This window comes from Embiotoca jacksoni, unplaced genomic scaffold (genome assembly GCF_022577435.1).
Source record: "Embiotoca jacksoni isolate LCO1_2020_lvr unplaced genomic scaffold, fEmbJac1.0.p SCAF_14, whole genome shotgun sequence".
Classification (NCBI taxonomy): Eukaryota; Metazoa; Chordata; class Actinopteri; family Embiotocidae; genus Embiotoca; species Embiotoca jacksoni.
In genome coordinates, this window is record NW_027185274.1 from 7,652,587 (window position 1) to 7,676,918 (window position 24,332).

At 38.6% G+C, this 24,332-nt stretch overlaps 1 protein-coding gene across 2 annotated transcripts in view; it reads left to right on the top strand.

The window, feature by feature from the left end:
* siae (sialic acid acetylesterase) overlaps nt 1-24,332 on the top strand; it is an 84,503-nt gene that overhangs the window by 56,592 nt on the left and 3,579 nt on the right. The window contains exons 1-6 of one of the 2 annotated variants that reach the window (XM_069147710.1): nt 21,792-21,963; nt 22,470-22,631; nt 23,009-23,163; nt 23,503-23,641; nt 23,937-24,105; nt 24,200-24,285. In XM_069147710.1, the coding sequence (XP_069003811.1) occupies nt 21,852-21,963; nt 22,470-22,631; nt 23,009-23,163; nt 23,503-23,641; nt 23,937-24,105; nt 24,200-24,285 (823 nt within the window). In that variant the 5' untranslated portion in view covers nt 21,792-21,851. Of the gene's footprint in view, nt 1-21,791; nt 21,964-22,469; nt 22,632-23,008; nt 23,164-23,502; nt 23,642-23,936; nt 24,106-24,199; nt 24,286-24,332 lie in introns of those variants that run through there. The other variant, XM_069147711.1, reaches the window with a different exon arrangement.

Sequence of the window (24,332 nt, forward strand, 5' to 3'; positions counted from 1 at the left end):
GAAAATTATCCGAAACGTGTGGCTAAATCAACCAATTAGCTTTTCAGGATGAAGATGCGGAATATCTTCAACTGTCAGTCATCTGATCTCAAGCCGACTGATCTGCGTTCTACTTGAAACCAAACTAAAAGCACAGAGATCCCACGACAAGCAAGATACAAAACGTCCACTGATGTCAATGGGCTGAGGACTTCTGGCTGTCATTGACTGCTATGGATACAAATTTTAAAAATATTTAGTTTCCGATTGTTTTCGAACCCCCCAAACTTTGGGCACTGTGTTAAAAGGGACCGTGAACTGATGAGTGGGAGTTCTGCCTGGGACCTGTTAACTTCAGCCTCAGTCTGTTACCCAAAAATCGTGTATGCAGCTATTAAGACTGTTTCATAGGCTTCTAGTTTTAAATCAAGTCAGCATTAAATATTTAGCTGCAAATCTGCCACATTTGTCACTTTAAACTGAATATGTGTTGACAGGGGTAGTAACATTAATTGAGAGGGGCGTACTATTACGAATGGTCAGTAACAAATGAAAGTTGTGTGCCATAGATCATCATCACTGGACTCTTGTAACACAATGGTAGGATATTTTTCTGGAGTGTATTGAGAGTCTCGGCCTGAAGCTGAAACACAGACAAGTGAAGCTCTGTGTTTATTTTCTAACCTTGAACCGATCATGCGCCCCCTGGGGTGCACAATGACATTCCATGTTGAACTGAAAGCGCATATGAGTGAGTCACCATGGTTCGGCTGCACTGTGCTCACTACTGCTCTCTATTACCATAATGATGACTCAGTCATGTTCTCTCCCACCCCATTCTGTCCAATCCTCGCTCAGCCCTTCGCTCTCGTGCCCTCTCCTCTCCTCTGCTGCCTTTCCTTCCGCTGTCCTGTCCTTCATCACCTCGTCCTGTCGTCTCCTATTCTTAGGCTGCTCTGTCATGCCCTGTTCCCGCAGCTACTCACTTTCTCGGTTTGCTGACACAACCTCTGTCAAGTGAAAGGATTTGGATCTGGTGTGAAAGAATCACAATGTAATTTGTGCTCATTAAACGGCACGCTGATTAGTTTCCCTGAGTTGGTGGATACTGGCCAAGGGTGTAACCAAACTGTTCTACGTTAAGCCAGGTCTGTGTTTGCTCATTCCTCCTGGCAATCAGAGCTCATGTGCTGAGGCTGAAAATAGAATCTGCTACATCATATTCCCAGTACTCCTAAAGTACGTATGGCTTAACACACTGCTGCTCGAGGTGAAACTGTCCCAGTGTCTGTCTCCAGAGGAGGTAGAGGTCTGTCCATCTATCTATCGACCGACCGACCGACCGACCGACCGACCTACCTACCTACCTACCTACCTACCTACCTACCTACCATCCATCCATCCATCCATCCATCCATCCATTCATTCATTCATTCATTCATCCATTCATTCATTCATCCATCCATCCATTCATTATCTATCCATCCATCCAGCACATTCTGGAGGTTTTCTAACACCAAAGTTTTCTCAGGCCAAAAGCAATTAAATCTGTGCTCCAACTGAAATGGATAATATGGGTAGAATGGATAAAAAATAATGTTCGTCTGCAATTGTTCTTGGTCTCCGATATTGCATCTGATAATGGTCTTAATTTCCTCTTTCTTCATCACAGCCTTGTGAGATATGATGTACACTTTCAAACACATTCCCAGAAAATATGATGTGGGGTAAAATAAATGCAAATCATAACTCTAAAGTATTGCATGACTGGCAAAAAGGAACCCAAATAGAAAGCTTTTAATAACAAACATGATTGAAAATGACATTATTTTATTATTATACAAAAAAAGAGATAACGAGTCATCTGAAGCTCTCTTTAAGATACTTATCCAGCCAGTGTCAAAACTACTGGCAAAATGGTCACTGTGAGTGGTTAAATAAATCAAATGAGGAATTTTATTTTCAGATATGTCCTGGCAAAGCTTAAAACTGTTAGATGGCAGCATGTGATACTCTGAGCCTGCCAGAATGAACGGATAATGGGTTTAAACCAAGGGCAGGCTTTGCCTTCAGTGGACCATCACGGTCACATCCAGGACTGTAGCAAGGATGTACAGAGGCCATACAACTTGTTTGTTCTATAGAGCACATAGATTTCATAATTACACCCATTTGCATTCAAGTTAAAGTTAACTAGTAATTTTGTATATTTATGTAGTAAAGTGAGACAGAGGTTTTTTTCTTCATCATTGAAACCTTTGGTATCTGGAAAATGTTTTTACAGCGATAATAAAGGCCGTGAATGCATCAAGAGTTTATCCAAGGACTGATTGAAAACTCCAAGTGTTTACAACAACCCAACAACAAATGGACCAACAAATAATTCATCAAACATTATGACACATGGTGCAGTCCAGTGCAACAGTTTAACATTCATGAATATTTTTAAAACAATCACCTGTTCATTATTAAGCCAGAATTTATTAATCAAACTGATAACTATTTGGCTCATTAGACACATTTTAACACCGATGAATTTACAATAATGTATTTGCTAAATGTGCTCTCATGGGTCAGAAATTATTCCTTTATTGTCAGTATATTTTGTTATACACAAAAATATTAGTGATATAGTAGTAATAACATGACATTCATACATGATCACCTTTACAGTGAGAGGACTAAAGCTTAGTGTGTCTTGATCAGACTAGCCAATAAACAGGGAATCAAATGTGTTAGTGTGTGTGGTGTAGTCTGTGTTTCATATCTTTAGAGTATACGTACTGTACATGCAGTACTGTTCTGTCCTCACCAGAATCAGACTCCGATACCTAACGCTTCTTGAATGAGATGTTACCTCTGATGTTAACATATAATTCAATGATTCTCTCCAATGTAAAAGATTTGTTAAATCATTTCCAACCCCAGTGAGAATCAACACCCAACTCTGCAGGTATTGCTGGCAAACTAACGGTTGTTCAGATAAAAGTTCAGAAGTCCATCGTCTACCTTTCTAGCATGAAACCACTGAGCATTTATAAGTAGCCTCCTTTGTTTTTGACCACTAGTAGCTGTATGGAGCCATGTTTTTTTAACTGGCATAAATTGCTAAATGCAGCATTAAGAACACAAACTGAGCAGTGATTAACTCGTACACAGTGGAAACTGCATGCTTTAAAAACTAACATCATTACATCATTGTTGCATGGCGATCTAATTTTCTTTTTTTCATTCAACTAACCCGCTGGTTTAATTTAAGTGTGTGACAGCAATTACAATGCTGTCTCTGAACAGATCTTTGATCTTACAGTCCAAAAGGATTACCACTATATCAAATAGAATTTTTAGAGTTATTCGTCAGCTCGCGATCCCAAATTGTAAACCTGACAACTGATGGTCTTGTTAAAAAACACACACACATACACACATTTGATATATACCATGCTGCTCAGCTCATAAGCCCCTGCCGTGTGCGTGTAATCCACCAATGATCAAAGCTTGGTGAGAGTTAACCTTCATCTGGGCTCCATCCTTTCGACGGTGATTTAAGAGACCCTTGTGTGTGTGTGTGTGTGTGTGTGCGTGTGCGTGTGTAACAGAAGATCAGAAGATCCCTATGTTTGGCTGTTGACTTTTATCCACTGTTTCCTTGTCCTTATCAGATTAACATATCTGTATTGAGGCTGTGGAGAATATGAGATTACTCAGCTAATTTGACGGTTTAAAAACCATTCAGTCTTCTGAAATACAGATGTTCCACTCACTCACATTAAGTATCTTACAATCAAGATCAGAAAAACCTCTCCAGATCACTCAGTCACAACAGTATCCTTCAGTGATGCGCAACAGCTTGGTCCTTGTACCCTACTGTGATGACTAGAGGTGCTTTTGATGAGCCTCTGTAGTGACTGTCCACATGAATTTGATCTGGTGGACAATTACTGTCCCAGCTGAGAAGCTCATGTGTGTGAAGCTGTGTCAGTGCATACATTTGTGCAGATACAGATGCTGGCAGACGGTGTTCGTCGTTCGCCGTGTCACCAGAGCATCTGCCTGCGCTCTTTTCCAGGCGCTGTGGCTCAATCAACAACAGCTGGTTACTAGAACAAAAGGAGACGAGCTTGCTCGCCTCTTCAGGCTTCAACTCAGGCTGAAGCCTCAGTGGTCTGAAGCCTTTGGCTTCACAGCTGAAAAGCACACTTCAGTTCTTTCTTTCATTTCAGTCAAACACGGTCTCTTCTGTGAGATGACATTCTTCATTTTTCTCAGGGTGAATGCAATATGCTGAAGATATGAGCCTAATAAATATCGGTGCTGTGCAGTCTATAGCATGAGGACAAATATTATGACGTGACAAATTTACTCAAAACGTTTTTAGGCATTTTTCCACATTGACTTTGTCATTTTTCTTTTTTTTCTTTTGTCGCTTCATTGGCAAAGTGTAATTATTTTTAAACAAACACCATCTTTGTTACTTTGGGTACAGTTTTAAAAGAAGTTCTCTTGCTAATTGCTCATGAATTTGTTTGCACCGCCAGGGTTTAACAACACAAACATAAGCACTGCTTTGATATATTAATAAACATAAAAGAGGGTCACACCATCAACAAAACTAATATCTCAATAAGGCTCACCACCTTCAAAAGATTTATCAGTGTAGGCAAATGATCAAAATGTGCTCAATGTTACCTCCACAATCATTTATCACCTTGGATTAAAAACAGCATGTACAGTAGAAATATGAGTTTCCTGAAACCCACACAGATGATTTTTTTTTTTTTTTCATGCAAAATTGCTCAGGGCAGAAAAAAAAATGCATTTCTGGCATATTTCACCCAGTGGACAAGCAAATCATTTCTCTGACTTTTATTTTCAAAGTGATTAAATGAGCCATGCATGCCTGCATGGTGCAATTTCAATTGTCAACATCTTGGACAGCCGCATATGTCACCCTGTCAAATACATCTGAGGAAATATGAAATATTGTACTGGCTGCCAGAGATTACAGAACCCTCAAGTGTGTCGTCATTGGCTATTAGTTTAAAGCTGAACTATGTGCAGGGTTTAATGTGTGAAAGAGAAACATCAGCTGGTAAACAATTGGAAGGACTATTGTGAGACAAATCAATGTTTCCACCACCAGCTTTAATAGAAACTACACACATATACAATGTTAATGGCCTCATAGCCCGTAATTGCTGCTATAACAACGAGATAGGCAGATTAGATGCTAAAGAAACTGTTCCAGATGACCTTTCGCCTGATAATGCAACAAAAACCTGCACAAGGATTTCTGTCTCCAAGAGAAACTTTTTGTCGTTACAAAAGACATGAATCTGTGTGTTGTTGCTGTGCTATGTTGTGGAGAGCTCTAACTCGCAAAGTGAAATGATAGAATGGCCTTCAAGCTGTATGGTTTGAGCCACTGGACTTTGGGTTTGACAAGTTTCTTCTGGGATCTCCAGCATTTACAGATGCTAGAAAGAGACTGAAAAACAGCAGAGCGCTCCATCTTGGGGTTTGCTCATACTTGGCAGGTTTGGTTTTGTTAAAACAAACTTTGGTGACATTGCTCTGTCCGTGTCGTTTATTTGACCGAGTGTGAACACTGCCATCCGAACCTTCATGTACACCAAACAAGTGAACCGAGCCTCCCAACACGGTGGGCCTCGGTCCGCTTCCACACAAACTCTGGAACAGTTTGATTAAGTGTGAAGGCAGTATGAACCAAAAAACAAACCAAACATAGGAGCTACTGTATGTTACGTTTCCTTGCAGCATACTGTATCTTCATCAGTGTGAGCAATGGAGGAATTCCTGATGCTGTTTTTGCATTTTGCAATTTGCATTGCTTCCAGTAAGAGTAGTTGTGATGCGAAATATTCACATGGGAGTCTGAAGCATTTTTATGTTGCTTATTGTCACGCCCCTGGTGCGTAAAGGCTTTCAGAGTGTTCTTCACCGTCGTCTAAAATATGGATGTTGCTGAATCTAAAACCAAACTGCAACTCACAAAATGTTCTTACCTGATGTTCCCTGTCTGTGTTGTTTTAAGCTCTTGGTAAAAAGGCTTTTCTTAGAGATTTAGATGGTACATTGGAAAAAAATGCAAATGCACCTCTGAGATTTATCCCTGTCATATTTATTAAAAACTGGTTTATTTATTTTTTTCATAGTTCTTAATAATGTGTCATAACATGTAAATGTCTGACTTTGGCGAATTTGTGAACGGCTCGTTTTCTTGGTGCTAACCCCACTAGTTTCATCCAATAATACTTTTCAAGGGCAATATTTGGAGACCAGAGAAGAGAGAGAGAAGATTTACTGTGTACTTTCATTTCCATTTTAGTTTTAAGCAATTAAGCGAATGATCTGTGAGGGAAATAAATAAATAAAAACACTGTACCCCAATCTGTTCAGATTTCTTCTAGTAGGCAATGTGTAAATTATTTATTCATAAATAAGGCTGTTATTAGACTTAGCATAGGCTATGTAAAGACTTACTAAAATAGTTATAAATTTTAATATGATTTAAAAAATTCATATTGTGATAATGGCAATATTCCGACTTGTCGACACAATGATGTCATACCTTACGTGCGTAACTTTTATACAAAGTGGCTCCACATTGGAGCAGTTAGTCGCAAAAAGAAAAGAGACTTTAGTGGTGAGGAAGTGGTTTGGTTACAAAAGATCAGATGTGCAACAAACCATGGTAGTATTTTAGTTTCTACTGAAAATGTGAGGGGAAACCTACATTTATGCTGACATATAAAACTATAACACTTATTTTATTTTAAGTGATCTGTTCTTGAAATTATACATAAAGTTTTTTAGTATTCAATTAAATTGTTAAGAATATTGTTATCACAGAAATTATTTTAGGAACAATTTACTCACCCCTAATACCATGAAGAGGACTATAACAACCTGTGTGACTGAGTTTAGCATGACGCATCAAGTGACTTCTTGATTCAACTGTACTTAAACTGGAGTATTATGATTGACAGTTTGGGTGGTCTCACCTCTACAGTCATTCCCATGATGTGTTTACTTTTCCAGACCTTAACAATAAACTTGATTTTATGGACAAAATAAAAAAGAAATGCATTCCAGATTGTTAATAACACATAAAACAGATTGTGGTTCAAGCTTTAAAAAATGGTAATGGTACAATTATTGTGTGTGGCCATCCAAGTAAAAAAAAAGTCTTCCTCCTGAATGTCTGAAAAGTGTTCAGTGGAGCTTGCTCGTCAACTTTCTCATCTGCACTGACAGCCGCAGTAATGGCCCCATTTGCCTTTTCACTGGCCTCTTCTAAATGTGCCCAAATCTGTAAATTGATTTGGGACCTTTTGGTTGGTAGCTGCCTTTCATTATCAGCATTGGCAGTTCACACTGCAAAGAGAAGCTGGCACATTATCTAAGCAAGCACCCGCTCTCGCCGTCTCCCCCACCCCTCCACTAATCTACTTATCAGCCACTGATAGCACGAGCTTGAATAGGCTCCACTAATGGCAGCTACTTAAATAATGTTCTTTTCTGAACAGTAACGCTCAGCAGTGTGTTGCACTAAATGGAGCATGTACTATGTATGGGTCTGCCTTAAAGATTCAGATGAAGAATTCAACAGTTCATTGAACTATTTTCATGTTGGGCTTTGAATTTTAATATCCAACGAAAACATGAAGTCAGTAGTCAAGTGTCATGAATGTTGCCCTTTTACTCTATGTTCAGTGAATTTTATTTGACCAATAGGAGGCAAAAAGAAGAGAGTGGTGAATGTCAATATGTGGATCGTCACTCTTTCTTGTGCTGGTGTCCTTCTTACTGATACTGAACAGCCAGGAATATTACTTTCACATCACAACCCAAAGTAGACCTCTCTTACCAAGCTGATAATTACAATAATGTAATTCCACACAATGTAGTACAACAACATTGTTCAATGCAAGTGTCATGGATGGATGACATTTGTCACCCAGATTCAGTTCATGAATACCAGGGACTGTTCATGCTCCATTGAGGATTGTTTGCAGTCGTTGCATCCTAATGAGCGTAGACCTCAAGTTAATTTTGACCACCATGTACCACTGCCGCTACTGTTGCAACTGCTTCAACGTCATCACACTAAGCCATCCCCGCTGGTCGCTGATTGGTCTGTGCATTCGAGTGGTTCAGCAAACCTTCATGCGAACAGTTTCCAGACTTTAATCCCAACAAAGACTGAAGCTGTGAGCAACAGTCAAGTGGAGTGAGGATAGATATGTGTTGTGTCAAATTAAAGATTACTTAGGAATCTGTATATAAATCTGATTATATAATATATTCCTTTAAATCAGGGGTGTCAAACTCATTTTAGTTAAGGGGCCACATACTGCCCACTTTGATCTCAAGTGGGCCAGACCAGTAAAGACGTCACACTTACGCTGTTTTTGAAGCAATTACTGGATCGATTAAAAAAAAATTGTACTCATAAACCTCCATATTCTCATAGAAATGCAATGTATGTCTTTCTGTAATTTTCACACTTAGCAAAGTCATCCGGCGGGCCGAGCTGGACCCCCTGGCGGGCCGGATCCGGCCCGCGGGCCGTATGTTTGACACCCCTGCTCTAAATGAAATAATAATATCTGAGATTTTCTTGCCTGGGATAAAACGTTTTCTCGTGAGGCCATAAATCTCTCCTGGAGGGACAACATGTCCTCATACAAGTGTTTTCAAACTCTCAATAGGACCAACACTTCCTCGTACATGAACAACAGAATAGCTTTTTGCCAAAATAACATATTACTGTTGGTAAGTACCAGCGACAGGTATACCACACTTTTGTCATCATGGTAACAATAAGAGTAGTAAATTGCCAGTGTCATGTCTGTAATTGCCGTGCGTAAACAATAACATGTCTCTGCTTTCAACCACAAATAGTGTGACCTCTAAAAAGCATGACATTCAACAGTAAACTACAAGCCAACAGCCACTTGGTCTTAACTTTTATCCTCACAATGACAGGATTGTCTATTTTAAGCATTTATAATGTGAACTGAAATATGAATGCTACAGACACAGCATCATTGACCAGTGTTGGAACAGTAATTGTAAATAAATTCTGTTGGGAGACAAAACCTACAATGAATTGACCTCATTACCAAGTATTGTTTGTGCATCCAAAGCCTTATGTATCTTATCTATTCCATTATTACCATGAACATGGACACAGCAGTTTATTTGGACTCAGTCCCACATTCACCTGCAGGCTACTGAAAATAGTCATTAACAAACCGAATGAGTATTAAACTGCTGCTAGAGTCCCAAACAAATACATGTTCTACTCCTGTTTTAATTAGGTTTGCTTAAACATACAATGCCCAGCTTTTTTCTTGAAATATTTATCCTTTTTTAAAAAGTGACACCATACCCTTCTGACCTGTTTTTAAAGATGTATGTCTTCAGTAGGAGCTGATGGGTGTCACAAACATTCTGGGGAAGTCAGAAAGTCAGATTTAGTTGATTTTGGTCTTTGCATGAGATTTGTGGACACTAACAGATGGAATACTTTATCTTTTAAGTGAAGGTGTGTTTGCTTTAAAAAGAGATGAAAGTAGATAAAATGTCAACCATCAGAAAGTTGTGCCATATACAGAGAAGTGGTTGATGGGACAATGTGGTAATCCGTGCCCACTTTTGACTTCACAGTTGTTGAGCATATCTTGCATTCAGTTTCTAATAGAAGATTTTAAACGTTGTGTCCATAATGTCATCTGAAGACACATTTGTAGAATATGTTATCTAATATTTTATGTACACTTTATGAATTGTCATGTCCTCATGACGCATTTTAAGGCATGTAATGAAAGCTGTCACATACGAGTCTTTTTTTTCTGTGTAGTCTGTGCTGTAAATTCGCCAGGTATCGCAGTCTGACTCCTGTATTACAGGACTCATTAGCTGGGGATCAACCAGATTATTCCCCCTCATTTGATTTATGGCGGCTTATCGCTGTTTGTGGAATTTACCAACATGATAGTGCTCTCAGATATAACCAAGACAAGACAAAGTGTTGGTGCTGTGTTGAGCTGATCTGCAGGGACTCACATTGTGATTATGCCCAAACCGTGTTTCCTTATATACCCAGAGCTGGTTTAATCCCCCTGTATCTCCTCCCTCTGGGTAAATAACAGCATATGGATTGGATGAGGAACTAATGAGAGATATGAGAAAAGCTATAAGACATGAATCATTTATTTAAGTTGATGGTAACTTCCATCCTGTGATTTCCCCCTCTATGTCATATTTTGATTATTGTTTGCTATCGTAAAGTGTTTCTAAGTATGACGTATTCTCTATCCCAAGCAAGTTAAAGCATCACAGCAAGTAACTATGAGCCACTTCGAACAGGAACGATACATAGAAGTGTTTTATGATCTGACGCCCCTACAAGTAGGACATCATCATTTGTTTGTACCTTCAGTGACTGAAAATTACATCTAGTGACTTGGTTGGGTTTAAAGAAAGATCAGGATTTGGGTTGACATACTTAGATTAAGTTAGAAAAACACTGTGATTTGGGTAAAAATGATCACTTTGTTAAGGTTAGGGGATCTCTATTGTCATGGTTACAACAATAAACACATGGTAAAGTTTATAGGGATCGATGGTGGTCATGTTTTTAAAAACTACTTGCACACAACTAAACAGAGTGGATATTGGACAATTGTGCAAAACAATACATTACAATAAATAACAACATCTTAAATCTTTAAATGTTTTACTTGATTTATTTCCACAACACCCTTATGCTGGTTCTAAGGTAAAGATCGTTTTTTTAAGTTTGTGCAAGTCAAACTACTGAGTATAAAGGAAAATATGTTCAAATCTGAGTGTAACAGTTTACTAAGACACATCGAACGGTGCACAACAAGGTTCAGCTGGCAAGTTAGAATTGTGTGTGTGTGTGTGTGTGTGTGTGCGCGCGCGTTATATCTGGAGAGAATGAATGGCTCTTGTTGGACTTGAAGATTTTTTTTTTACCACGTCTAGTTTTGGAAATTGGGCCAGGCTTTTATTATATTGTATTGTGTGTGTGTGCGTGTCTGTGTCTGTTTGTGCGTGTCTGTGTGTGTGCGTACTTGTACAACTATCTTTATGAGGACCAATATGTGGACATTTTGGCTCGTCCTCACTCAAAGGGCTGTTTAAGGGTTAAGACTTGGTTTTAGGGTTAAGGTTGAAATTAGGTTTGGGTTACAGTTGGGATTAGGCGTGTGGGTGTGTGTGTGTCAGAACGGGATGAGTTGGTGTTAGCTGATACCACTGTGAACAACACATAACTTGGTGCTCTCACTAAACTTTCACAGATGCCTGTTTGTCGAAATCCTGTGAATTTTTTTTTCCTGTATGGGTTTATGTAATATTGAGTACATTTCCAAGTAATTTACAATTTAAAACGGGGGGAAAAAAAGATCTGTGACTTTTTACAGTAGTAATAACACTATGTGTTAAACATATTGCCACACTGAGTGCTTGGTGCTGGTGTCTTTGGATCACAACTTTATCAGCACCTGTAGTGCTGTGAAAGAAAAATAACTTGTGACTATATGCTTTTAAAAAAAGACTTGCTGACCTCTTACTTTTTACTATGCATGTGCCGGAGAATTAACTTAATAAGGTTGGTATAGAAGTGCTTTTCTCAATACTTAGTAACACATCTGAGTTCTTCAACCATCTAGGTTATTTCATATGAAGAAAGTTTTGAAGCAGATCAACAAAATACATGCTGATTAAAATCTGAATATTTTCTTTCAGTTCAGTCAATGCAACAGAGCATGGTGCTGCTCGGTTCTTCGTTAGTGGCTCTGTCTCTGGAGTTTTGAGTGGCCTGCAACCTTCAGAATATAAAACCCCTCGACTGACAGCTCACATTTTATTCCCCTTGTGGACTCGGCAGAAAACAGAAATGCATGAGTGCGTGCATGCGCAAGCGTTTCACAGTAAAAAGACACCAGTAATCCAGATGTCTCAGTAGGTGCACAGCAGGCTTTCAGAGGACCAAACTCGATTAAACAAGAACCAGAGACAATTTCTCGGGCACTTGAGACAAGGTAGGGGTAAAATAAAATGCTTAAACCTATATGTCACATGTAGTTAAATCACAGTGGGTGGAGCATCACAAGATTTACCAGCCATTTACATCAGAATAAGTAATAAATCTGCAAAGACCTATATGAATCAGAGAATTTTTTTTGTCCTACATACTAAAAAACATTTAAACAGAAGTTGTTCTCACATATTAGCATAGGACTGAAAATATCTTTTCCGGTATGGTTCACTGATATTGAAGTCTAAATGCACTCTAATCACCTAATTACCACAAGTGGCACATTCCACCTGCCAAATAGATAATTAGCCCTCAAGCAAACAGCAATGGTGGTCATCCATCCATAATTCTCGGGTGTCACTTATAAATCTGTGTCCTCTCCTCACTGACAATTTTATTTAACCAAAATACTGAAACTTGCTTGGAGCTGATTGAAGTATGTGAGTGGTTAGATACCTTTTCACAGGAGATGCGGTTCAAAGTCAGTCTCTTAGATAAAGCTATTAGTATCCTTGCTTCCTCTCGCTCCCAATTCATCTCACCAGAAATGCAGTAAAAAATGTGCGTGTGCAGGGAGTGAATCTTTCACTTTCCAAATTAAAGGAGACAGGCTTTCACTACGCTGCCTTAAAAATGTGCATCTCTCCATGTTGTAAAGTATTAAATTTGAATCACTTTTGAAAGCATTTATTCCTAGATGTGTTTTCACACATTGTCATACTGATACTGTACACTGTACTGATACAGTAGATTGACAGAGTTTTGACCATTTTAAAAGTGTTTTTGTTCACAAAAGATCTACATGTTTACAGACTTTATTAAATCTTGAGAGGTGTCAGAGCAGAGGGTGTGTTTTCTCTTTCTGCAACACTGTTAACACTTCACTCACGTTTGATTGAATATGAAAGAAACTGCTCCAGGTGTCTCTTGGGCATTCGACCAAGAGGAAACTGCAAAGGGGTCAGCAGTATATATGACCCGAAGTCTTAACAGAGGGAGTTTAGGTCCCAGTTAAAATTGGAAATACTCAGTTAATTTCATCCAGTGTACGACCTTTGCCATTCTGGGACTTTATTGCCTTTAGTTCATCAAGAGTTAGAGTTGGAGGAAATTATTCCTGCTGATCTCAGTTCTTCTCTGGCCTACAGCAGCCAGTTGGGAATTGTAGCATAATTGTATTTTCTCTGTAAACTGCAAACTCCGCTCACCTGACAGGTCAATAAGCCTGAATAGATACAAGATTGCTGCTGATAAGCTGCAACAGCCTTCCCTACTTCATCTGCGCTGCACAGAAGGATGAGAATTTGTAAAATAGATTTTGTAATTATCATTCTGACAGGAGCGAGCTGCACTTTTGTGATGCATGGAGGTTTGCTGAAACTGATTGTGTCATACTTAATTTTCATTGAAACACATAGAAAAGTGACAGTAAAGACTGCAGCTATAATTTTACAATAAATATCCAGTTAATTACAAGGCAATCTCATAAACTAGGAAGTCATGTAATGACTTCATTATTTGACATGTGTCATACCGTAACACTGTGTTTGCATGCAAAGTGGATTCTGCTACAGATTTAAATCCTAGAAGTGTTGGTATTTGGTGGAACCTGTTACATAGACATCACTATTTCCTTTAATAAACAGAGTATACCATTGTTATATACAACAGTTATACTAAATGCAACTTTCCTTGAAAGATACTAAACATCAACGTCACTCCCAGCAGACATCCTGCTTATAGATTGCAGTATATAATAAAGAAAAATAAATATTTTCATCCACATGATATTCATTACACGAGGGTGCATCATATTAATATTATTTCTATTGACAAATCCTCATATGACAGAGCAGACATAAAAAGATACTGTGTTTATTGTAGTGTAGTTTTAGTGCGTCACTATCTCAGCTCGTATCCCAACAGTCATGCTAATGTGATTTTACAGTGTTAGGCCTGGGACCTTATCCAAGCCATATAACTAGGACTACTAAATAATATTCAGTTGTTCATAAAATGAAAGACAAAAAAATCCTGCTGTGTTGGTCAGATGTGGTTTATCTTTGAAACTCCATTGTTGTAATCCTGAAGACAGAAATTGTCCTCTGTGAAAGGCTTAAGATAAACACGTTCTGTCAAAATGTGAGGGTGAAGCCTGCTTCGTTCTGTTGTGAGAGTGCCACCTGCTGATCTGAACTATGTGCAGCATCCATCTGATGTCTTCACTATAACAAAAATGAAAACACAGACAACCTTTTATAGGGAAACAGCAGCTTCAGCTGGTTTTCCAACAATTTCTTATGATAAATCCCCGAAGTCTGCATGCCTGTTTATTATAAAGCTCTTTAATCATCAAGGGAATGTAAATTGTGATATTAAAAGGGGAAAGGCACAGCTGAATGCACCAAATATGTAAGAGCCGGTGTCTTCAATGCTGCCTGTTAATGATGAAGAGGCAGAGGAAATGCTCCATTTTCATAAGAAAAATGTATCCATGATTCTAGGGCTAGCAGTAGCCATGAATAAACTCAGCAAAAGTCAGGAGCAAATGGTTTATGACTGAAAATGAAAATTGTCTTTTTGTCACACACTTAAAATGTTGGTTTTCTAAAAAAGAAGCAAAGAATTTAGCGAAAGAAGTTCATGGGCAAATTTTACACCAGGCACCAGAGAGAAGGAAAAATATCCCAGTCAATCTTCACACTTATACAAATAAATAAATAATAAACATTGTTCAAGGCTGTATCCTCTGAAAGAGAGACACCAACACAGTTTATGTGCCTTGTAAACTTCAAGTCCAACGCAGTCTTTCAAATGTATTGCTCAATACATGTTCTCTTATTCTCCGTCATAAAATAAAATGTAATAAAATAATAATTTGCAGTAAATGTCAGTGTGGCGCTAATTGCATGATTAAATAATTGTGGTTGTGTGAACTGTCTGTGCATGCTATTGTCTTGTCCTGCTGGTATTATAAAAGAGCTATGGTCTTTTGTTTTCAGAGGGAGAAGAGGGCTGGTTGCTTGGCAACACAGCGTGTGTTAAAAAAAAACACCTAAAAACTTAAGAAAGAAAATGAACCAAAAATAAAATAATAAACTCTTAATTATAATAATAATAATTTTCGTATTTCCGTCAATCAAATTAAATGGCTATCTTTGTGTCATCATATGTTTTATGCATCATAGTAATTGGGAACATACATTGGTAAAATATTTAATTGGAAAATGTATGAGCAAAGATTGTGATTGTGACAACAGGAACAGAATCATCAACATATAGTCTCATTATATGTCAATTAGTTAATTTATTCTAATTGACTAAATATGCATAAAATGAATGCTGCTTATTTGTTATCATCTTTTAGAGGCATCCAAGCAAGTAATAAACATGTAAATATATAACAATGCTTTCAAACTGCAATTTTCATTTCTGCTTGACAAATGAAAATATTGACTTATGTTTGCTTCAAAGAAACAATCACAATAGCTGATGAACCACATACCTCCATTTATTAAAGTGACACTCTGAGGATTGTACCTCCGGGGCTTCTATCAATATGGGCTTTGGTTTATGATCTAATGGGTTGCCACTGAAACAAAAAAGGTCAGTAATAATGTCATAGCATTTGCATTTTGCTTCGTTGTCATTTTCATATTGTCCCTGTGGGTTGTCATTCTGTTTATGATATGAAAAGGAGTCCACTTCTGTGCATGAATGTTCCTGATTTCAATATGGTTAAAAAAAAACAAAAGGGTAAAGAGCTCTCCTTCCAGTTCTGCTGTGTTTTCCTTTTGTATACATGTTATTCCCATTAATAAGAGAATTAGTTTATCATATTTTTCCTTCCCCATCTACCTCCAGCTGTTTCTTATTAAGTTGCATTGAATGCGAGACAGCAGCTCAGGTAATTGTCACTCACTTCGCCTGAAATACTTCGTGACAGAAATAGTGTCAGATTTACTTCGGCACTTCTTTGCTCATCAGTAAACAGGTATATTTTCTTCAGGAACAAACAAAATCATTATTAAGTATTGCTACAACACCTCAGCCCGTTATGAAGCCAGGAACCCATTTAGATCTGTGTAGGAGGCTGCGAGCTGGCGAGGCGGCTCGTGACTGTGGATATTTTATCTACTGCTCGTACGGAAATAACTAACTTTGGTGAAAATGTTTACATTTGTACAGCGCAGCAGAGAGAACACAGGAGATCCTACAATTAACCACAAGTTTCAGCCGGCTTTAAGTGTTGCTCAATAAATCAACACCGATGATTAGTACACACATACACCACACTGATGCTGCTGACAACAAATTAACAGTAACATTTTAGGTAATTGTTTGTGCATCAACATTTGTGAAACTTTTGGCTCTAAATCTCTGCGACTACATGGCCCATGTTAACAAGCTGGGTAGTTGTCACAGTTGTTTTCCAAGCTCCCCTGTGTTTTTTCTTTGCACGGGGTCAAAGTCATGATGTTGAGTTCAACCAGCAGGTGGCATCTTTTTGGAAGATTAAGCCTGTTCCTACAGTTTATTTTCTGAATTCGCAGACAAATTGTTATCATTCATACATTTACAACAAATTGAAATTGAATTATTCATCATTTTAACAGTTAAAAAACAATTAGTTTGTGAGTGCATCAAAAAAAAAAAAAAAAAAAACTACAGAGGTCAGATAAAAGTAGAGGATGCAACACAGCTCATAAGCCAAAATAGCTTCCTCTATTTTGGTCTCGTTCAGCTCATCATTAGCTCAAGATCAGCACTGTCGAGAGGTCAGGACGGCTCACTGCTGATGCAAATTCATGGGTCAAAGAGGGAACAAAAATCATGCACATGTAGCAAGACTTGAGTGAATTGATATTGCTGTGAACTTTTATTGTTTTAACTGCTGGCGTAAGCAGGCCTTTTGATGAAAGGTTTAATATCATACAGTCAAAGGAGTCCGCACTGGTTGCCTGGCAACCTCAGGGTGATGACAAGACTTCAGTGGGTTACTGCTCCTGGCCATTAAAATCCCCGAGTAAAACATGATGTTATGTACAGATTGAAATGATTTAATAGAATAAAAAGTGAACCAGACTCTTTCCCCTATCTATATTAATTATATTGCCTTTAATATGAAACTACTTGTTTACATCCTGGACATTGGTGGTGGTTTCTATGTTGGAAAAAAGTGTTTTTTATAAATTAAAGAGAAATGCAGCCCGTCTCCTCAATTGCAATCAAAAAGTGAATTTACCGTAGCTTATCTTATTCAATAACCACATCTATTCTTCAGCAGGTTGTTTTGGCATAAATGGAGCAAGGCAGTCTCATGTGTAAACTGATTTAGGTGGCAGTGAGTGTGAAAGTGCAAAAGCGTGATACAATGTCGGCCGCAGAGATGATGCTTGGGCTCCTCTCATGCACCTAATAGCTGCTGAGTGACTTAAAGGGAGGCGGTAATTCGGGGGATTTATCACATGATGGATGGGAGCATATGTGTTAAGAGACCTATGAGGGCCCTAGACAGCAGTCATAAATCTTGGTTCATGCATGAAACCACAAACATATTTGCATCTCTCATTTCACCACATGAAATTAGCTGTAAAATGTGATGGAACAGACCAGAGCCCATTCCACGGATCACCAGAGGAAGGATAGCCATTTTCAACCCAATTTCTGCAATCTAATTTGAGCACTGGCTCGGCCTCCGAAGTGGAGTGGTAATATTGAAGCATTACTCATATGGAAATGCACCGTCACATCAGTTTGATACTGTCTTAGTCTGCTTGTGCAGAAATATGACCAGTAAATAACAGATCTGCAGATGATGACAATTTTTCTTTCATTTCAAATATGACATATATCCGTGTGTGTCTGTGTTGATCTCTGTTATGTTTCATGTGTGCGTGTTTGCAATTAGTTAATTGGCAGTCTGGGGAAACTGTGACAAAGTGGGTGTTGTAGGTGTTGTTCTTTCTCTGGTAATGTAGGTAGTAGCCCCGTATGGAGAAAACACAATTTCCTGTATTCCTGATGCCATTTGTCTTCTTGATGTGTGATATTACTTAGCAACTATATTGCATTTCAGATGTTGTTCCATGCTCATACATCACCTGTGAGTTATTGTTGTTGTGAAGTGCAGTTTAATTGTTTTGACAGGACACAATGCTTCAACACATCTGTGTTTCTTTTAATAGTCCCTTAAGCCTCTCTTAATTTATATAATAAATGATTTTGATTTACTATACTAAAAGTATTGTGCTATACTTCCTTTATAAATCTATGAAAATGGTAACAACCAAATCAACAAAAAAGTATTTCCCACCCTGTCAGTTAAAGCATAATCTAATGCTTCTAAAGCATCTGGTGTGGTTGCTTATATATATGTATAAAATATACATGTTGAGAGGAATTACAGAGTCTTTAAAAAGCCAAGATCACATCATCGGCTCTTATGATGGAATATTCAGGGTTTTATAACAGTAATATATATTAAAAAAAAAAAAAAAAAAAAAAAAAGAGCATCGGAGAGGCAAGAGGAAGAAGAAAAAGTTAATTGTTGTGACGATTTCCGAGACCAGACCATTTATTTGGTTGTGCATTTTACTTACGTGCACTTTTATAAATGTGTCTTCTCTTTTATTGATTATTGGAAATTGTTTTCAGCACAATTTACTTATAAAGTATATTTAACTTGGATTTTGAGAGACCGGCAATTATGCTTGCAGGAACTTAAGCTCTTATTTCCACGAAAACATAATCAGTTTAAGGTCTCAAAATTTGCATAAATTGTATTAGAATTTATATACAGTATGAACAAAAGGAAACCACTGCTTGAATTAATTAAATTTTTTGTTGAAAATACACATGTACCTCCAGTTTCCACTCCAAACCAAATGAACCGAAGAAACCCGAAAGGCGATAATGAAAGTCTATTTCCATAAAAGTGTTTTCGATAGCAGACGTTAAAATGTAATTGCCAATGGAATAAAGGGATTACTTTCCATATTTTTACATCATTCAGCTTCAATATGCCTTTCAGACACATCTTTTCCAGTTAGTTTAGAGAGATAATTCCCACTCTGTTTCCTTTTCATCATGTCTAAAGTGGCACATGTTCAACTGCTTCCACGTTTGAAACTGTTTCACAGATTTGACAGCTGTGTAAATTACCAGACAAGATGAAAATAGGATATGTGAGCCTGTAAAACTAAAATCAAAAGGTGAATCCATAATAACAAAATAAGTGCAAAGCATTAGCTTTACAGTCATTGTCTTGTATACATAAATTGGCATGAGGTAAGGGTAAAAGCACTCACAGTTGCTGCTGTGGGTTCATATTAAGATAAATGTGCCATTTCAATTTTAAATATTATCACTGGCCTTTGAAAGGGTTTACAATTGAAATGGCTGGTGGACAATGAAGGCTAAAACAATGTCACGTAGCCCTCTTAATCATGTATGTAGTCGCTCTCTGTCTCGCTGCTTAAACACATTCCTATTCCCCATATTACAGTTCTCCCATTACTTTATGCTCCAGCCAACAGCCATTCCTAGTTTCCTGCCTTCATCCATCACTTATTTCTGTGCAAGTGTCAACGTTTTGAGTTAAATAGCATGCCAAAAGAACGCAGTGTGTTCATTTGTCTTTACTGTAGGCAAAGGTGTGAAATAGTTGGTAAATAAACACCTGGCCAGTAAACTGTGAGATAATTAATTGTCACACCTGCTTTCATTTTTCACGCTGTTGTTTTTAGTCTATAGATTTTAATTACTTGGCCTTCATAAGGATTCACCTCACAGCATTCACTGCTTTGGGTATCTGAAGGGAAGTTTTGAGGAATTATGTAATTATAGGTTGCTTTTTAGTCTCACAAGCACTCACTGCAGTTCATTAACTGAGGGTGTATGGACAGAGCCTTTTGAGTTATGCAGTTCTTTTAGGAAAAGCTGTGATTTGGGGTAGTGGAAATAAATAAGAATTTGATTTTGTTATATTTTATTGGTGTTTTTTTATGTAACTGAAAGCATAATGCAGGGAGGGAGGTGATCTGCAATGTTTGTGCAACATGAGTTCTATCCATTTGAAAACATTTTAAGAAGTGTTGTGTTTGAGATTATTCACTTCACTCCAAGAAATTACATATTTTATTTCGGTTTGTGGGTAATTTAGCGCTCCACAACACATTTTTCACTGATTCCAGTTCAACAGTTCTTATCCACACTACACTGTCTGTCTATTTTAAGTTATTTTGTTTTGTACATCAATAATTTTAGGTGATTTAGCTTACAATGTTGATTATCTGACTACTCCAATTTTTTGTTGGTATATAGTTTAAACACAATAAACAATTATGAAATCATTTATTCTATAATATTTATTGCAATTGTGCTTTTTTGTTATTTTCCAGAATAAAAACACCAATACTTCTGTATTTTTTTTTTTTTTTAGTTGTGAATGAATGAGAGATGAATGGATACCATTGGAAAAAAATTCCTATCACTGCACAAAACAAGACACTTGAAAAACAATGTCTGCTTTGCTGAATCCTGCAGGCACAGTATCTGCAAGACGATAATTAAATATAGTGGGTTTCTGTATCTGAAGTAGTTATCACCAAACGGCAATGTGTGCAGCATACCCATCGCTGAGCTGAATTTCAGTGAATGACAAAATCGAAGAATGATCGACATTAAACTGCAGGACAAAATAACCACTAGGCACACAACACAGAAGAGTTGTCAGAGTACAAAATAACAACAACAAAATGCTTTGTCACCTTTTTACAATGGCATTAGGCATGTGCTTTTACTTTAAATCTGCATTAAATATTGTCATATTTATTGTCATATTGACACTGAAATTAAAATGTTTCTAAGTAATGAAGCAACGGAGCTGCAGCTGTAAGGAAGATTTAGTCACTTTTACCTTTTTAGTGAATAGTTGTATCGTTCTAGGTCTCGGCACCTGTATCAACCTTGTTCACAAGTGCACAGTAAAGTCAGAGATTAGCTTTGATTCTCAGACAAACCCACAGAAAAAAAGGGGGGGAAAGGTGATAACTGAGTGAAATATGTAAACAGCGAGCCAAAGGTTCATATTTATCCCTTAGTCCCGGAGATCAAAGCCGCTAAAAGATTAAAATATTGGACTTGCATTCATCAGGTGACCAAAAACACAACAGCGAATAGATGCTCATGCAGTGCCATATGTCTGCTGCTTGTTGTTTGCATACATTAACACATTTTTATGTCTTTCACTTTGTTGTGGAGTTCCTCTGACCCCAATTGGTATTCAATATTCAAAATATTCAATGCAACTTTAAGAAACAGCTCGGCCTAGCGAGTAAATGCATTACAATCGTATTCGTGTCTGTTTTGTTTCCCTGGAGTGGAGTGGATGTTAAACCAGGAGGGAAGTTCAAAAACGACCCTGACTTTATAGCCAAAACCTCACAGCTTCAATTTAACCATAAAATGATTCGCATTAACATAATATGGACAATAAATTATGTTCCCTTTTTAACAAAAGAAACAAACTCTGTCTGCAAGTTTTGTGAGCTATTGGATCAGATACTTAATTATAATATCCGTTCATTAGAGCCATATTTTGAGTAAGGATTTCTGTGGGCTAACTTTTGACGTCGGTTTTTAAAAAAAAATTTTTTAATGCTTTTATTTTGAAGGCTCAAAGTCAGCTGAGTCACGTCACGTGGAAGACACCTATTTCCTCGCCGGAAAAAAAAAAAAAAAAAAAAGTTTACGGGCGTCAGTCTACACAGGCATGACTTTTCGAGACAACATTTTTCAGCTGTCTGTTCACGTGTGTTGTCTTCTTGTCATGGCTGCAGCTCTTTGTGTTGGGTTTGTACTTTTAGCGTGCACTCGCGCCTGCGGTGAGTACAGCGAGCGTCCAGCAGCATTGTACAGCCGCGTCTGTACCGCGTTGATGCAACTGTTACAGCTAGATTTGACACTACGCAGGCTATAAACTACTCGTCTGTTCACCATGAGGGAACCGTGTCTGTACCAAACTCCCCCACGCTGCGGCCTCTGTTGTGTTTTGTATCCTTGGAATTTTGCTTCTCCTGCAGAAAATAATTAGGTCTCGCTGAAGGCTCAAAGTCAGCTGCGCCTCGTGACGTCACGTGACGTGACGTCACCTATTTCCTCGCTGCAATCATAACGTGCAGCGGTGCAGCGGTTGGCATTGTCGCCTCAGTGAGAAGTTTCGGGGTTTGATTCCGGGTCTGGGCCTTTCTGTGCTGGGTTTGCATGTCCCCCCCCCCCCCCCCCTGTGCCTGCGCGGGTTCTCTCCGGGTACATCTTTCCTTTTCTACGGATGGACAGATGAATGTAATATGAGGCCTGAGGACCCAGTAACATTGTTAAGTGTGTGTAGATGGGAACCTGCGCTTCGCCTCCTACTACGGAGACCACATGGTGCTGCAAAAGTCCCCAGAGAGAGCCGTGCTGTGGGGATACGGCCCGGAGGGCGCACAGATCACCGTCTCCCTGTCAGGACCAATAACACAGACAATCTCAGCTGTCAACGTGACAAAAGGTAAATTAAACCAGGTACTGTCAAACGGGAAATTGATCTCGACATGTGCAGGGTGTACTGACTGGAAACAAGACAGGAGCAGATATGGCAAGGACCCCCCCCCCCCCCCCCTCCCCCCACACACCCACACCCACACACACACACACTTTTGGTTTGACTTTTTGTTGTGTAAGCAATCAGAGCCGTTAGAGAGGCATGACAACAGTGGGTTGAATGGGAGGATATGGTTGTTGTTTTTTTAACAGTGATTCATAGATGTAACATTGTTTTATGTAATATTTCCCATTTGCATGTTGGTAAAAGCTTTCATTTTTTTTTTTTTTTTGTTCAGTCACTTCATTTTCTTACAGTGTATTAATCTACGATTGTTTTCACAGGCATCTGGCGAGTCGGCCTCGACCCCGTTGCTGCTGGCGGTCCCTACAATGTGACAGCAGCCGCTCCAAACTGCAGGGTCACTCTGACAGATGTGTTGTTTGGAGACGTTTGGCTGTGCGGTGGGCAGAGCAACATGTACTTTAAAACATCTCAGGTACGGCGAACACCCGTCCGTCCGTCCGTCTGTCTCTCTGATGAGCCGAGGTTGGTTTGCAGTGCTGAATGTTGAAACAAAAGTCTTTCACTTATATTACACGCAAAACATTCGAAGTTAGTTTCAGTTCAATATACTTTATCTCTGCTTTCGTGCAACAAAATTGATTTCAAACCAGTTTTGGAGCCCACGCCTAAATAGTCACACCTTACCCAAAGCGCCATAAATCATTCAAATAATTATTTATTTTTTTTTTTTTTATTGGAATGTATTTATTTATTCATTCGTTACTCTTTAAGGGACAATATATACGTATTAATGTACTCCATTTTCCAACAGATTTTCAATTCCTCAGAGGAGCTGGCTCTCTCGGTTAAATATCCTCATGTGAGGACTTTTATGGCAGGCTTGAACCTGAGTGAAACTGAGCTAACGGATCTGATTCACGTGGAACTTCCCTGGTCCGTGCCCACAGTCGGTAAGACAAAAGATTTCTTCATTTATTCATAGAGTTGATTAAAAACGTGTTTACTCTTAAAGGTTTTTTTTTTGCTTTGGGGCGTTGAACTGCGGCAGAGACACTTGGAAAAAAGCCGAGTCAGAGAAACGCGCAGATGTCGCATTTGTCCTTCAATCCAAGCTACAGTTTTGTTATGGTTGCGACACGGGGCAGTATAATACGAAACATTTTGAAACACGTATACTCTTATCACGATGTACTCCATTGCAAATCAAATGCCAATCACATTCATGCATTTCACTGCCATTCCCAGGCAGCGTAGCAGAGTTTTCTGCAGTGTGCTGGCTCTTTGGACGTTACATGTATGAGAATTTGAAGTACCCCATCGGACTGGTGGAGTCCTGTTGGGGAGGCACCCCTGTCGAAGCCTGGTCGTCTTCCAGAGCCCTGCAGCAGTGTGGCCTGGAGAACACTAAAGACGGGTAAGGGCATACAGCGACGTCCACTAGCCTGCAGCTTCACATACATGTTGGCTTGTACTAACGCCCTGCTACTTTCAACACGACAATCTCGCAGTCCAAAAGACCGAAATTCTGTTTTGTGGAATGCAATGATCCACCCGCTGCTCAACATGACCATCAACGGAGCCCTGTGGTACCAAGGTAAGACTACCTACGCTGGTGTCACTGTGGTCTATTACACAACATAC